This window comes from Xyrauchen texanus, chromosome 13, assembly GCF_025860055.1.
Source record: "Xyrauchen texanus isolate HMW12.3.18 chromosome 13, RBS_HiC_50CHRs, whole genome shotgun sequence".
NCBI lineage: Eukaryota > Metazoa > Chordata > Actinopteri > Cypriniformes > Catostomidae > Xyrauchen > Xyrauchen texanus.
The window spans coordinates 39,820,829-39,838,371 of NC_068288.1; the positions used below are offsets into that span (position 1 = coordinate 39,820,829).

At 35.6% G+C, this 17,543-nt stretch overlaps 1 protein-coding gene across 6 annotated transcripts in view; it reads right to left on the minus strand.

Moving 5' to 3' along the window:
• LOC127654147 (rap1 GTPase-activating protein 1-like) overlaps window positions 1-17,543 on the minus strand; it is a 106,264-nt gene that overhangs the window by 18,361 nt on the left and 70,360 nt on the right. For all 6 annotated transcript variants that reach the window (XM_052141178.1, XM_052141177.1, XM_052141176.1 and 3 more), the window contains 10 exons: window positions 15,182-15,278; window positions 7,161-7,208; window positions 6,157-6,195; window positions 5,532-5,720; window positions 5,002-5,105; window positions 3,355-3,433; window positions 2,882-2,935; window positions 2,717-2,800; window positions 2,529-2,629; window positions 2,098-2,227 (listed from right to left, as the gene is read on the minus strand). In XM_052141178.1, coding sequence (XP_051997138.1) covers window positions 2,098-2,227; window positions 2,529-2,629; window positions 2,717-2,800; window positions 2,882-2,935; window positions 3,355-3,433; window positions 5,002-5,105; window positions 5,532-5,720; window positions 6,157-6,195; window positions 7,161-7,199 — 819 coding nt within the window. In that variant the 5' untranslated portion in view covers window positions 7,200-7,208; window positions 15,182-15,278. The remainder of the gene's footprint in view (window positions 1-2,097; window positions 2,228-2,528; window positions 2,630-2,716; window positions 2,801-2,881; window positions 2,936-3,354; window positions 3,434-5,001; window positions 5,106-5,531; window positions 5,721-6,156; window positions 6,196-7,160; window positions 7,209-15,181; window positions 15,279-17,543) is intronic.

Below are 17,543 nucleotides of genomic sequence, written 5' to 3' on the forward strand. Positions count from 1 at the left end.
ATCTTAACCATTGTATATAGATCGATGATTGAAAGCATTTTAACCTATAATATTGTATCATGGTATGGAAATTTAACAATGAAATTAAAGAATAAATTAACACGAGTAATTAACGAAGCAAACAAGATTATCGGCCATAAACAGAGTACATTGCAAGAACTATTCTTAAATTTTATGGAGAAAAAGGCGCTAGTTGTGTTTTCAGATCAGACCCATCCTCTTCACTCCTGCTTTGAAGTCCTCCCTTCGGATCGCAGGCTACGTACACCGTATGCTAGAAAGAATATTTTTAAAAAATCATTTGTCCCAATGGCAGTGACTGTTTTAAACCAAATTCTCAATTAGGGTTGTTATTGTGAATTATGTATACTGTTTTTTATCGAATCATGTATTTATCAATTATTATGTGTTTTATGTGTTTAATGTGGTTGTAGAATGTTGTTGAAGCCAGTGTCAAAGATGAATTTCTGTCCAGTAAATCTGAACAGACAATAAAGTTAAAACAAACAAACAAACAAACAAAAAGTCTATTGTACAGTGTCAATTTGATCTCCCTCTTTAAAGTTTATCTGATTAGATTTCCTCACTTGAACTGTTCATTTGCTCGACTTCACAGCTTGCTCATAAATACTTATTAGAGATTACTCTCATGATAAACAAATCACAGACTTTTAATTCAAAAGGGAACAGCTTGTGTTTATCATAAATGTGTTTGTATCTGTATAAACCCTTGCTCAGAATAGCAATTCAGAACCTGTTCTGAGTTAAGAGTCCATTCTGGTGACCATTAGAATTTTGCTATACGAGCTCTCATAAAACATTGCATTTTATCATACAACAGCTATTAAATAGCAGCAGGTGATGATTATGAAGCCATATGCTAGCTTTGGCCTTTATGGTGCCATTTATGCCAGTCTGTGCTAAAACCCCAAGGTGATGCTTTCTCTCGGAGTGAAGCAATATGCATGGCAACAGATGGCTTTCTAGGATCTTTCTCTTTGCACTGTGTGGTGTGGGTTTCTTGCTAATTAATAAAGTGTCCAGTTGGTCAGTACATAACACATAGGCCAAGCATCACCAGAGGGTTCTGACTAGATATATATCCAAACTGAGGCCAACTGTGACATACAATGACACCACACTTTACAGATAACATGGTGTTATTTAGTTTTATCCAAAGTGTACTCATCAATTTGTCCATGTCTATGGGTGTCCAAAGGTTTATTGAGTTATGAGTAAGGTTCACCCAAATCTGCACACTTTGTACATATTATCCGCACCGAAAGTGGGGGAAAATCTTTGTAATCCATTTAAATATGGTAAAATGTGTTAAACAAGACCTGCATGTGTACCTTTTTATTGGTAGCTAAAAGCGTTGTATCCAAAATACTACAAATGAAACAAGGTGAAAAACAAAAAGCGCAAATCAAAACACAAAAAAGCACGAAACAAATCAAATCAAGGTGAAACACAAAACAAAGCAAAACTCAAAGTAACATATAGCAAAACAAAACACAAAAGCGGAGCAAAGCAAAACACAAAAAAGCATGAAACAAAACAAATCAAGGTGAAACACAAAACAAAGCAAAACTCAAAGTAACATATAGCAAAACAAAACACAAACGGAGCAAAGCAAAACACAAAAAAGCATGAAACAAAACAAATCAAGGTGAAACACAAAACAAAGCAAAACTCAAAGTAACATATAGCAAAACAAAACACAAAGCAGAGCAAAGCAAAACACAAAAAAGCACGAAACAAAACAAATCAAGGTGAAACACAAAACAAAGCAAAACTCAAAGCAACATATAGCAATACAAAACACAAAGCAAATCAAATCAAAACAAAACAAAACTTGAGTATTACATTATGAGTACATTCTTCTAGGTAGCTAAAAATGTTAAGTGTCCAAAATATAACAAATAAAAAATAAAAACATAAAATAAAAAGCAAAATGAAACACAAAAAGCACAAAGCAAAACACTAAGCAAAGCAAAACAAATGAAAGCAAAACAAAAAACAAGCAAAGCAAAACAGGAACAACAACAATAATAATAATAAAAAGTGTCAAATCGAAAAGGCAATATGAGGCCTTACCTGCTGGGAATCTCCTTCGGTGTAAGGCAGTTTAGTGGCCACATGGAACATGATCTCTTTGTTGTGAAAGTTGTGGTAGACTGACTCAGTTCCTGTCTGGCCGTGTGTCACATCCAAGCCACCACGAAACCTGTATAATGAAACAACAGCAATAGCTCTGATTTATGTGATTAATGTTTCCCTAGCCTTTATCAACAGTCAGGTTAGTGCTACCAATAGAACATGCAAAAACAAAAAATGTATCATCCATTTAAAGAACCCTTGCTCTTCTGAAGACAGCCTGAAATAAGACAATAAATAAGTACATACTACAGCCATAACACTAAACCTAACCCTACAGTTTGATTGGTTGATAGGAATATTGTTCCAGGTTCAGTATGGATGAAGATCTAAGAATGTATCTTTCTTGGATAAATCAAAGAGTACCATACCCTTTAAAATCATGAAGTTCAATCTTCTGTCCCAAGAAGTCCAGAAACTCAACAAAGGCTGGACTTTCCTCACTGTTCCCAAAAAGCTCCTCTTCTGTTGTCTGTGGAAGATAGCATTATGATAGGCCCACACTTTATAAATATTAGGCATCAAACACATAAATTCAATGGGAAATTGGTAATCTTGCCTGGGCGAATTTCTGGTAGACGATTCCAAACTTGAAGTTGTTGCTGATGACGTGCTCATCAAAAGTCACAATGAGTCTGGACGCCTTGGAGGGGTTTGCAAATGTATGAGTCAGTGTATGATAATTACAGAATTTGTAAAATAAGTTTGTGTAGTATCAATTTACCTTTGGGTATAAGACTGGATAAAATCTGTCCACATTCACCTCTTCACAGACAAGCTTGAAAAGACAAATACAGTGATTCAAAGGGATTGTTCACCTCAAAATAAAAAAATGTTGTCATCATTGACTGTCATCATTGACATTGGAATATATTTATTTTTATATATATATATTTAACCTCCTATTATACAGTAAAAAGTAGTGGTGGCTTAGCGGTTAAGGCTCTGGGTTACTGACCAGAAAGGTCACCGCCAAGACACCACTGTTGGGCCCTTGAGCAAGGCCCTTGACCCTATCTGCTCCATGGGCGCCGTGTCACGGCTGACACTGTACACTGACCCCAGCTTAGCTGGGATATGTGAAAAAATAATTTCACTGTATATATGCAGAAATGTGTATATAATGTGTGACGATAGATCAATTATTATACATGAATGATCCATTCAACCATTTACTTCTGTATGTTGATGTCCTACCTTGGCCATCTGGACAACATTGGGGAACTCTGTCAGACAGGAAATCGGTATCACATCATGGCATGTTTTAAACTTTGACCTAGAATTAAAATACATTATATTCACAGAATGCTTTTGTCATGCAGGATGCATTGCAGAACTACTTTGTACCAAACATCTGGAGGGCATCAGGAGCCTGATTCCCTCATTACAAACACTTCAGAGCTCATAACATCATAACACCCAGCTAGACCTGAACTGACATCAAACCTACATTACAAACACATTTTCTTCTTAATATTTAGCAGGGAAGGGGAAAAGAGTAAGATATAATTGGTAGTTGAGGCTCAAAAGTAGTAACCTGAAGAACTCCCTTTATAAAACAGAGGGTTTATAGATCAAGCTCCCTCTCTCTCTCTGATACATACGCTCTCTTTAATTCCCCACCCCATCTTTAAAGGGCTTCAAGACAGCCTTTGGGTTATAAAGAATGGATAGCGCTCTTGTGTTGCTACTGTATAAGTTGAGCACTTAAGTCAGAACAGCTTTAAAATGTGAGAGAGAGAGTGGATGAGAAAGAAGGTGAAAATGTAGGAGAACATCATAGATATCTGAGTGAAACTCACAAAATCTGCCAAGAACATGTACAGGTTATATTTCACAATAGATTCAAAAGAAAGAGATACAGAATTATATATTAGGTTATGAAAATGAAGCCTATTTTTAGGACCATTAAGATTTTTGCCATTGTGATAATATTTTCATGACAATTAAGCCCATTTTCCTCTTTTCACATTTAAGATGTGGTATTGTTTCCACCATATCTCAAATTCTGTATTGTGTTTAATAGAATTCTGTGGTGGAAATAATGGTGAAGAAAATATAGATTTTTAAAGTTTTTTTAAATAGAATGGCCGACTCTTTTGTACTGATGAGATTCATTTCATAGCTAACATTTTATGCATCATAATTAAACGTTAAATAATATTTTCACACTTTTTGCATAATTTGGAATAATTTCTGCGTGATTGGAAATTACGCCCGCCCATTAAATATATTCTGCTCACAAAGGAGATTTACCTTGATACTATTTAGTTTTTTTCAAACATCACTTCTCTCATACTGTATTTCATCTCAAGCATGCTATTCACTGACACTTCTATCAACTTCGTTAACAAGTACACTTACTTTTATTAGGAGCAAAATTGCTTTTTGTGGTGTAAATGATGCCGTAACTGCAGGACATTCATAACTTAATAAGTTAGTAAGTATATATAATTTTCACACAATATTTCTATACTGAAATTGTTTTATTTCTCTCTTTGTTTAGATTATTATAAATATATATATAAATTATAATAATTAACATTTTTTTAATGGATTTTATATATATACAGTATATATATATATATATATATATATATATATATATATATATATATATATATATATATATATATATATATATATATAAAATCTAAAATTTTAATCTGTTTACATTTAATATAAATATAAAAATCAACCCATGCAAAAATAAATAAATAAAATAAAGTCGGGCCTCATGTGTAAAATATATAGTATTTTGATTTTGGGGTGAAATGTGACGTGAAAAGTAGAGAAATTCTTATAACCAAGGGTTATGAATGTGAGTGTGTGTGTATGAAGTACCTAAGCAACAGTCGAAGGTGCTCCTGGTCTCCAATCACATCATACTTCACGGAGAAGACCAAGTGGCCCAGAGCGCTGTCCACTGAGTAATAATTAAAGTGCTCCTGTGGGAAGAATTTTCCACATTTAAACCCTCTGAAAGACTCTCTGCATTACTATGCAATCCTGAAAGAACTCTGACCCTGAGACACAGCCAGTATATAGTGCATTATTACTGCAGTGGAACAGAAAGGTAACAATATTGACAATAATGCAACAAAAACCACAAACAGCATAAAATGATTAATAGCCATAAAAAATGTATTCGCATTTAGCAGTATCTGTGGAAATATAAGTGTCTTTTTATTATTATTTTCTTTTCTTTTAACCATTCAAAAGCACAATAATGCCTAAACTGGCCAAAGTAAACAAACCCTGATTATACTGAATTCAGTAAATTCTCATTCAATTTCTCACCATGTCCATTTCTCTCAGTAATATGACACTATAATAATCATCAAAAACTGAACGACCAGAGTTCAGTCTCTCACCTTTCCCAGGAAGTGTTTCCTGTATATCTTTGCTATGCTGTTGGTCTCTAGTTTGATCTGTGTTGCAGGGCAGGGGGGCGGTTCCTCTGGTGTAAGGGAGGAGCTTAAATCATGATTGGTCCCTTCAATCCAGTAACCCCCAAACTGGGGCAGCAGAATGAGAGGTAAAGGGCCTGTACGACCCAATACCTGCCAACCAAACAAAAATCAAAAGAAAGATTCTATTACTTGGAATAATTTCACATACAATGGCCCAAAAAAACTACATGGGCACTTAAAACACTCTTAAAAATATCTGAATGTTTTTGCATTATAAAACCAAATATTAAAGCAAGCTGCATTTATTTTAAGGAAAGATATAACAAGTACACTTTTCACAATAAGAAGGTTGTTGGGATTTAAATTATGCACCAATAGAAATCCTGTTCAAATTACTTTTTGTAACAGTTGGTTGAAAGTCATTGTATAATTGCAAAAGCTGGCATCACTTCTTTGGTTTGATGTTTTGTTATCTAATGCAATACAATTCATACTTATTCAAGCATGGCTTAACTGCCCAAATACTTTTTAGAGCCACTAAATGCATTTAAAAAAAACATTTCATACGTTTTTGCAACTGTTATACCTCATGTACGCCAGGATATGGAATGTAGTCTTCCTCCGTCTGTGGAGGAATATAAATAGAGCGATTAGATATTAGATGCTCTGAGCCCTTCATTCGAGTCTTTCTAAGCTGCAGATGATGGAAAAATGAAAGTCTTAAAAAGTAAAACCCCTGAACTCTAGACCTGCTGAGACTCATGATTTCAAACAAACCCTTAACTGTATACAATATTAAGAAGGCCTGGGGTGCGAAACACAGATCATATGCTTTAATGTTTTATGCTGACATATGGAACCTGAAATACTGTGAATAAAAAGACACTTCTATATCCAATAAACAGACATGATCCACGTAGATTTTTACATTTGCTGCAGAAAATGTGAGTGGTGCTTGCCGTGCAAAACTTGCCACCACAATATGGTTGCCTAGGTGTTATTCTGTGGTTGTTAAGGTGGTCTGGGTGATTAAAAGGTATTTTATATTGTTGCTTACTACTCCAAGTCAAAAGAGTCCACCCTCTTGTCTCTATGATATTCTGGCCCCTAGATATGGTTCAGTTATCTCCTTCGATGTCAGTTTAAGAGATTGTTTTAGCCTGTTTTAAAGTTTGGCAGACAAATATTGTAAGTCTAACTGCTAAAAAGGTAGTAGCACCTCTCTTCAAAAAGTCACACACTTTTGTTGGCTTTGTTTGATTCAGTAACTGTAAGTATGAGCTTGCCATTGCAAACACCACTAATAAATGTTTTGCTGTGAATAAATAAAGCATTGTTTTATGTACAATACAGGTTCAGTTTAAGCTTAATTCTGGGGTTTGCATGTTTATGAAGATTGTGCATTGTAATCCTATGAGAATGAGGCCTAGACACACATTTCTGTCTGGAATAAAAGCAATATTGTGTGTTTCGCTATGCATGTGATACACAGCTCTGATAGCAGGGAGTTTGTTGTGAGAACATTATGTAATGGCTATAACACTTGAAGCTTGTCTGCATGTGTGTGTGTCTAAATATATACACACTTACTTTGAGGGGAGGTGGTAGTGTGCAGCTCTGTTCGTCCATTCTATTGCCCTGTGTTCAAAAAACAAACAAAATGCAGGCAATTTTAAAGTATATTAAATATATATAAAAATATATAATACAGTCATTTCAGAACACAATCAAAATTAACCCTCCAATGGGATTCATAAATGAGCCCTACCTTTTGACCTTTTGTCATTTTTGAACAGAAAGAGCAAAGGTGTATCTTTCTTTTCTTTCTTTTTTTTTTTTTTTTGATGAAGATGATGAAAATAATAAAATTTCTTCTTCCATGAAGTAATAACAATACAATTATGCACTTCTTTTGGGGATTTTATGCTATTTTTTTTCTTCTTATTTACATGTACATTTCTCAACATTACCATTAATTTGCATCTGCAAATATGCACATTTATGAAACTTTAGTAAAGTAAAAACCTACAATTCTATAAGTTGAAACATGAAGAAAATATGAGAATGTGACATATATTGGAGGCAGATTGCTGCATTCTGGTGAACAAAATATATAAAAAACATGACTTGATACATGTTGTGACAATAATTGCCAGTAGATGGCTGCAGGGTCACCTGAACAGTAAAGTGTTTCGCATGGTTCTGCTATAGAATAAACTGTGAGCAAGGTTCGATGAGGTCACATTTATAACTTAAAGCTGTGGTAAAATGTCTTTGTTTCCATAACAGAAAGATGCAGTGTTTTGTCTGGAAGGTGAGGCACCTGCATCTAAGTGTAAACTTTCCCACAGTGGAAAATGTACTATATACTTTCGTACACTGGGGTCACTTGATCTTAGTTCTCTGTGTGTGCATGAGTGTGTGTATTCTGCGTTCTCTCTTCTGGCTGGGTTTGTCTCACCCATTTATTTCTGTGTGTGTGTCCTGCATTGTGGATGTGTTATTGTCTCTCCCCCCTCAATTTTGAAAAAGTCCAGTTTAGCATTGTGGGTGATTTTTTTTTTTTTTTTTTGGACAAATTACAAACATACTCTGTTTTATTGTCTCACATGTCATATATAACTTCCCCTAGTGGCCAGTAGGGGTCACCAGAGGGCCTGACTTCTATTTTGAAACTATCTCCGTGACATCACCAGTGTGTGTGTGTGTGTGTGAGAGAGAGAGAGAGAGAGAGAGAGAGAGAGAGAGAGTGAGTGGGTGTGTTTGTTTTGCACTATGATTGTTTTATAGTCTCACCCTTATATTTCAGTGTGTGTTTATTCTGCATTGTAGCTTATTTATTAATTATATTTTACAGATTTAAAAAAATGCTCTGCGTTATGGTCTTTCCCATTCATTTTCATTAGTCGGACAATTTTGAACACAAAGATAAAAGGTGTCGCCTTTTTTGCGACCACTTATCATGCAAAAATTTCATTTTTTTGGTAAGTTCAGATGGCAAGTGGAGGTAAAGTCATCGAGTATTGTACCACTTTTGTTAAATCAGCAAAAGCAATTCCAGTCAAAAATGAAAGAAGACCATAGGAAGGTTACTGAAATTAACATAAATGAATATACTATTATTATATAATATACTACATAATTAGAGATGCACAATGTATTTGCCAAGCATTGGAATCGCCTGATAAATGCAATTATCTGAATTATAATTGGATATCGGGTGATTATTTAAAAACAGATGATGATCAGGGGCAATTATTTCCTGTCGAAAAGGGGTGGAAAAATATGTCAAACAATTAGCCTACAACTCACAGTGTGTGTAAAAGAAAATGTGTTGAATTACTTTGAATTGGGTGATAATTACAGCAAAGGTGCAATTTGTAATCATTGCACTGCTTGAATGTTACCAGTTGGAACTATCATTAAAACTTTTAACACTATTAGATAATTTGATTACTTAACTTAAACTTTGACCAAGCAAGGAATATAAAGTTTTTATTTAACTTTCTTTTGAAGTTGTGTAATTAATTATCAATGATTTGAAACAAGGTAGCATTAAAAAAGCAGAACCACCAAACTATATCTATAATTTCTTGCATTGAAATTAAAGGAGAATTGTTTATTAATCATTTGAATTGAAATGAAATCGGATAACATTCATAAAGAATTAAAACACAGATTGACAGAATGAAAAGGTTTAGGTGTTAAAGTGAATATAGAATGAGTGATGAGTTGAGAGAGTGCATCAGGACATGGAGGACGAGTAAAAAAGACATCATTATGTTTATAAAACAGGGAAGGTGTCACCTTTTTGAAGATTAACAAAATTCAGAAGACAAAAGAGCACGAAAAAAGCAGATGATCAAATTAGCTTTCAACTTTGCAGGAAAGCCACAAACACAAAATCTCACCTGCATTCGCTCTATCATGGCAAATATATCTGATGTCTAAGAATCAGGATGAACAGATAAAGGGGAGAGAGAGAGAGAGAGAGAGAGAGAGAGAGAGAGAATGACTGTGGCATTTCAGTATTGGTCGGTGCGCCCTTCCTCGATTAACACGGCATCACACCTCCAGATGTCCTTCCTCGCTTTCCGTTTATCTCAATGGAAGATGAAGACTGTGAAACATCATCATTTAACACTGGGACAGCGCAGCTGTGCGTATGAAGGATGTGACCTGACTAGCTACAGCTGCGATGTCATTTCAATGAGCCCAAATCTCTGAATAAATATCAGCCTGGAATAAGAGGCCAACACAAATGAAGGAGATTTTTTTTTATTTTGAAATAAACTGCCTGCTTATTGTCATTTGTCAAATGTCTGTAATGTTTTTAAAGGAATACTTCACCAAAAGATACAAATTCTGTCATTGTCTGCTCATCCTTCCAAATCTGTTTGACTTTCTTCATTTCTAAATTCGTTTTGAAGAATGTTTATGATGCTGCACGGGTTTGGTAAATGTTAATGAGTAAATTATCACAAAATTAAAATTTTTGGTTGAACTATTCCATTAATGCATGTTGATATCTAGTCTTCAGCAAATATACTGTACACTAACATATGCATGTTGACATACAGAGTTCAGAGTACCTTTAATGACTTTGAAATATAACAAGAGGCAGTACTGAAAATAGAACTTCAGGGTTCTTCTCTTTATAACTTGCCGATTCATCAGAAACCAAAAACATATCGCTAATATATGCTCACCATGTCTAAATATGAATCAGTTCTGAATGCAACTTCCCAAATTAATTTCACAAACTGTAACAAATCAACCAGGAGGACATGGAAGTGGCTGGTCAAATTGTCATTTCCCAACATAAAAGGTATCATTGAAGACAACCAATAAAACTATTGCATCACAAAGTTAGAAAGCACACTCTTTGGATCCTACACAAGTATTTATGTTTCAATTCTATTATCAATACAAATCTATTATCATCTTTTCCATAAACAACAGGTCAAACCATATATTTAGACCTATTAGAATTGATAAGCTTTGGATTTAGCTTAAAATAGGCTAAAAATGTATGGGTGAATCTCACAAAGCTTGTGTAGAACATGCCCATGTCATATTTCAAGATATTATATTTTGCATATTAAAAACAAAACCAATTTTATGTACCACTAAGATTTGTTGTATTTTGACATTATTTTCATGTAAATTAAATACTTAACTCTCTTTACCGTAATGCAAAGAATCTCATTCCATTACTGTACAATTTATATAAAATATTTTTTTTACATTAAAGTATTTATACGTTATGGTTATTGTTACAGTGCCTTTAATTTAACCAGATTTTTATAAAAATATCATTGCGTCTGGAAAATCAGGACGATTTGAATTACTGTATTACAGTAAGAGAAACTTGATCAATCAGAATCACCACTGAGAATAATGAGAATTTCAAACAAACTAAAAAGTCAAATATCTGGACGCATTAAAGCAAAGGCATAAACTAAAAAAACACAATCACATACACTAACATATTCACACTTTCTATCTACTCTCTCACTCTTGGTCGTACTTCATATAAACTGTGTATATACATACATACATTGTATTTTTTATCACACTATCATTCTTGGTCTGTCTATATAGTAAGGAAAAGTCTACTCACATCACTGTACCGCCTGCGTTGGCGCATGGCAATGAGTGCTGGGCTGCGAAAACTGTACATGCTCTTTGCCACAATAAAGCCCTAACAAAAGACATGGCTATCTGCCACCCTGCTTGCCTATCTCGCTCTGTCCCTCTCTTGATCTTCATGTGTGTTCGGCTTGTGAGAAAAGAAGTAGAAAGGCAAGAAAAAGACTGACAGCTTCCTCAATCTGAAAGAACTTCCCAATTTGAGCCAAGTGTGCAAAATTTAAACAGCCTTTAATGACGAACACGACTGGTAACTGATATGTGGTTATATTTGTGAGTGTATGTATGTTTGTGTGCACATTTGTACTGTGCTGTATGTGTGTGTTTGTCTGATTTGAACACTCCTGTTTGAACTCCTGTTGCTGTTTTCCAACAGTTATTTTTCAATTTGTATAATTTTTTTACAGCTGTAAGGCCAAAAGATGGCCTTTTGTAATCTACAACTAGTGGTTGACCGATATGGTTTTGTCAATGGCCAAAGCCAATGCATAGAGAAATACAAATGGATAAAAAATGTCTTATAGCAAGTGAGACACAAAAACATTTTTACACACTATTTACTGAAAGTTCAATAAAAATATATTAAAACAGTGTATTTTTCATTGGCAAGGAGAAATTTTATTTTGACACAAAGGGAAACTTACACTTTGGTTTATTGACCAAGCAGATACGGTTATCGTGCGCTTTTAAAGGTTTGCGTGCTTTCTGTGGGGCTGTTGGAATCTCAATTCACCATTATTTAACTCAAGAAACTTTAGATTACCATAAGAGGTTAGTAATATTTAGAGGAAGCAGGCAAGCGATATACATGTCTCTTCTCTCTATTTCTAAATATATCCTCCACATCAATTCCAAATTACAGTGTGTGTGTTAGTCATTTTAATCTGGAAATCTTAAACGCTCAAATATGGAAATCTTAAACGCTCAAATATGCAGAAATGAGAATAAAAATGTACACAAAGTGCGATGACAATGTCACAGCTCCTGAAAGATATGACATCCTGTCGAGTTGCACAATTCGAGCGTATTTTCCAACTTTGCCTATTGAATTACTACAAAAGTGTGTGTCGTGTGCAGCCAGTCGTTTGCGAAACCTTAATGTGGGAATGAGATATGAATAGGACTGAAAACAGCCTCAAATATGGCTATAAAAGTGAGAAATGTGCAAACAATGCCAAGAAACAATGAGGAGGTTGGATAAAAACCTCTTTCAAAAGAAGTTATGCATAAACTCAGCAAAAAAGAAACATCACTTTTTCAGGACACTGTATTTGAAAACTAATTTTGTAAAAATCCAAATAACTTTACAGATCTTTATTGTAAAGTGTTTAAACCATTGAGCATGATCAATGAACCATAAACAATTAATGAACATGCACCTGTGGAATGGTGGTTGAGAACAGCTTACAGACAGTAGGCAATTAAGGTCACAGTTATACAAATTTAGGACACAAAAGGGACCTTTCTACTGACACTGAAAAACACCAAAAGAAAGATGCCCATTCTCCCTGCTCATCTGCGTGAACGTGTCTTAGGCATGCTGCATGGAGGCATGAAGACTGCAGATGTGGCCAGGGCAATAAATTCCAATGTCTGTACTGTGAGATGCATAAGACAGGGAGACAGGAAGGACAGCTGATCATCTTTGCTGTGGCAGACCACATGTAACAACACCTGCACATCTGAATATCATACCTGCGGGACAGGTACAGGATGGCAACAACAACGGCCCGAGTTATACCAGGAATGCACAATCCCTCCATCAGTGCTCAGATTGTACGCAATAGGCTGAGAGAGGCTGGACTGAGGGCTTGTAGGCCTGTTGTAAGGCAGGTCCTTACCAGACATCACCAGCAACATCATCCCCATTAGGCACAAACCCACATTTGCTGGACCAGACAGGACTGGCAAAAAGTGCTCTTCCCTAACGAGTCATGGTTTTGTCTCACCAGGGGTGATGGTCAGACTCACCTTTATCGTCGAAGGGAAATTAGCATTACACCGAGGCCTGAACTCTGGAGCAGGATCAATTTGGAGGTGGAGGGTCCGTCGTGGTCTGGGGTGGTGTATTACAGCATTGTGGGACTGAGCTTGTTGTCATTGCAGGCAATCTCAATGCTGTGCATTACAGGGAAGACATTCTCGTCTCTCATGTGGTATCCTTCCTGCAGGCTCATCCTGACATGAACCCAGAGCATGACAATGCCACCAGCCATACTGCTCATTCTGTGCATGATTTCCTTCATGACAGGAATGTCAGTGTTCTGCCATGGCCAACGAAGAGCCTGGATCTCAATCATGTCTGGGACCAGTTGGATCGGAGTGTGAGGGCTAAGGCCATTCCCCCAAGAAATGTCCAGGAACTTGCAAGTGCCTTGTTGGAAGAGTGGGGTAACATCTCACAGCATGAACTGGCAAATCTTGTGCAGTTCATGAGGAGGAGATGCACTGCAGTTCTTAATGCAGCAGGTGGCCACACCAGATACTGACTGTTACTTTTGATTTTGACCCCCTCCCACCCCCCCTCTCTTTTTTTTTTTAAGCTTTAGCTTGTATTTTTTTTGCCATTGTATTTAAAATACAGCTTGTGATGTTAATTAAAACTTCTTTTGTCTTCTGTGTAAGATAGAAAGTAAAATGTGTTTGGATCAGCATGAGGAGGTGGGTGCACTAGCAAGGAGGCTAAAGGCTACAGCCTCTAGTGTCAATCGCTAGTGCACCTCTTGAGGTCAGGAGAGTGAGGTTTATACACATTGCACAGCTATCTATCAGCTAGCTCCCATTACACTCACCCCCTAAACCTCACTCCCATCCGGGTCACGGCACCATTGTGATGCTCTTGTTCTATCCGCCCTTTACAGGTCTCGAACCAGCGTCGAAGAGTGAGGTTTATACATATTGCACAGCTATATATCAGCTAGCTCTCGTTACACATGCATTATTTCACATTTTTGCTTCTCATGTAACTACACCTTGTTTTAAGGATGTTTAGATATTTTATTGGAAACAAGACAAAACACTGATAGGGAAACGATTTTTTGCAGTGAACCCAATCTCGTCCACTTTCAAAGTTCTGCTCACACTAAAAGGTAGTACAGTCATTGAACTGCTTTAATTTGCGGTTCATCTGGAGGTCTCAAAGCCTAAAGGAGCTTTGATTTGTTTTTGGATCAAATTAGCATTCCGTTCCTCAACAAAGAATGTTTTTAAGGTAAAAGTTGCTTGTCTTTGAGGGGGATTTTTGAAATGCTAGTACAGATTTATCTAGTGGCACACTTCATCTGATTAAGGAAGGATAACCTGGATAACTAGAAATGCTACTTTTATGCTACATTTTTGAATTTATCAATTGAAAAATAAAATGTAATTAAATAAATAAATAACTTGTCAAATTTTCAGACACGCACACATTGACATAACAAGGCTGCCTGGGCAACACTTGAAGAGGCATAATTTCAGTCGAAAGTTAATGGGTTGCTACCATTTGATGAGACCTTCAAGGGCATTTTTTAAATGGATAGAAAAAGAAAAGCAATTGGCATTTTAAAAATGTACTTTCAGTTTAAATCTTAAAAAAATAAAAATAATTGATTGATTATTTTACTGTTGCATTTTTACACCTGAATGAACAATTCAAATTTTTGTATTAATTAATAATTTAATTAATTACCAATTAATTCAAATACATTATACATCCTTTTATCAATTCATCTTTTTTATGGCACTCAAAGTCAAGAGAATGACTCATTCCAAGAATAAATAGAAGGACAGAAAATCAGGAAAATTGCTCACAAACAGAAATACAAAATCTATTTTATCATCTATTTGCAGTAGATGGTTGTCACAGGAAAAGGAAAAGACGAAATATATTAGAAAGAAAGTAATTTCCTACAACTTTACATGGCCCTAGTGGTAAATTAAAGCAGACAATAGAAGTGGAATATTAAAATCAGCCCCACCTTTAGCAGAGTTGGAGCAGGTGTTGGCAGGAAAGACTTGACCAGAATAGGGCGTTCTAGCGTGCCAGATATCCGCGGGATATGACCATCTTGTTTCCTGCGGATAAACAAAAATCCTTAGTAAAGCAGTTAAAAATCAAATCATTACAATAATTGTACATCCAAGAAATATTATGTACATTTCCTAACCCTTTCTAAACCTGAATGACTTTTTATTATTATTTATATATTTTTTTTACAGTGAACACAAAAGAAACATTTTTGGAGATTATACTTCAGAAGATGCGGAATATGCATACAGTAGCACGCAATCCATTTGGGGTATTTTTAAGATGTTTTATAATGTATTTATAGAGCTTTTTTTAACTTTCCAATCCCTGTTCCCATTAGTTTCATTGCAAGGAGAAGAGTGGCTAGGATATCTTCAAAAATTCCCCTTTTGTGTTACAAGAAAGTGGAGGGTGAGTAAATGATGACAGAATTATAATTTTCAAACTATTCCTTTAAAACCTCAAGCAATATCATTCAAATGGGCACATTTCAACATGGCGCAAAATTCATTTAAATGTTGATCTGAAGATCAAATTAGAGCCATCAAATCAGAAATAACTCAGTCATCGATTTTTCCAACTGAGAAAGAATTGATTATCTAGTTAGTCTGCAATTCAAGATGTCACAGGTCAAGAGCCACAGGTGTGTGTGAACACAGACTACAAAATAGTACTGCTCAATGGCACACGCTACATGCTTCTACAGTGGCATGTCATTTAACTCAGCCCAGTGGCTCAGTTCAAACACATTTCACATCGCATCGACTGCTCTCAGCCTCGTGGTGCTTTTAACAACCGATTGTAAATCAATAAAACTCCTCTGCCACGTAGTACACAATCTGTCTGTCTGAAGTTACAAATCAGTTTTACTGCTTTGTTTTATGAGTTGATGATGATCCATAAATCTTGATGGAAAACAGATGATTCATTTATTAACACTGATTTTAAGTAGTAAGACCATGATTGAAAGGGCTTTTTCACTGAGGGAGATTTGCAGCATAAAAGTGACTAGAAGTCATTAGTTTTTCAAAATGGTAGTGACATGAGTGACATTGAGTGTTGACAATGCGATAAAGTTGAGTAGAGTTCAATTTTATGCAGTTTAGCATCAATGTGACGCAGCAACCACCATTGGGAGCACAGACAGCGATCGGCTATCTGCTGTAGAAACACCAATTACCTCACAACACGATACACATCGCGACACATGGATCATGATAGAAACTGTTGCAAATGCACGAGAGCGACCCAATGTGAAGCTTTGAATGCAACTCAGATGCAATTTGCAAAAAGATTCTTAAAACTGAAAACAATCTGATTGGATGGATTTTGTAATTTGTAACAGCTGATAAACAGTGCAAAATGATATTGCGTAGTTCCTTACAGGTATTGTAGCAGTTCCGAGGTAAAATGTCCACTGTGTGGGGCAAAAAGCGAGTTCAACTTTCTCCAAACCAGATGAGGTTTTTAAGGTTAATGCTCTATCAAGTTTTAAATCAACAAAACCAACTTCCCAACCCTAAAACTTAAACCTAACTGATAGTGTCATAAAAAACAAATATGACATGAAAAACACAATTGCTGAAGCAATTACATAATTGTTGGTGCTTCTTTGACACTTCTGCCACATGTGTCGACTCCCGTGCACTTCAAGACTCATACCCCAGTCCTTAACATTGTAAATGCTCTATGAGTTGAGCAATGCAATCATTTCATAATCAAACAAGCTTGTACATTTAGTTAGCTATGTAATATGTAACAGGTAACATTAATATGTATTGCCTCAGAAGTCATGCACTAAAGTAATAGTGTTTTGATGTCATAAGATAGCACTGTGTGAGGAACAGGGCGAAAAGTAAGCTTTTATGAACTAATAATCTGGTGTTTTACTAGTGATTTGTGTGAAAGGGAATAAAAGTAACTGTTGTTGTAGCACCTCTAGTGTTCATTTAAACATACAGCTACAGTACGTACAATGAAAGCTGCAATATGAACCAGACTTTATCCAGATCAAAAGTTTGATTAAGTGAGACAACCGCTGAAAGGTCTTTGTTGTGTAGTTGCAAAATAAACTAATGCATATTTGCATGAATTATACAAGTACAAAGAAAATAACAAAGCCATGCACAGTATTAGCTAAACAAGGAGAGTTTTGCCATGTCTCATATTGTTACATTGAAAAGGTCAATTTGCATATTGTTAAAAACCAAATGAAACTGAGGTCAAAATGATCACCCTAGACAGCAGAACAAAAACATTTTGGCTGCACGTGGCAGAGACAAAACTTAAAGTGATGTCAGATGCCAGCAACA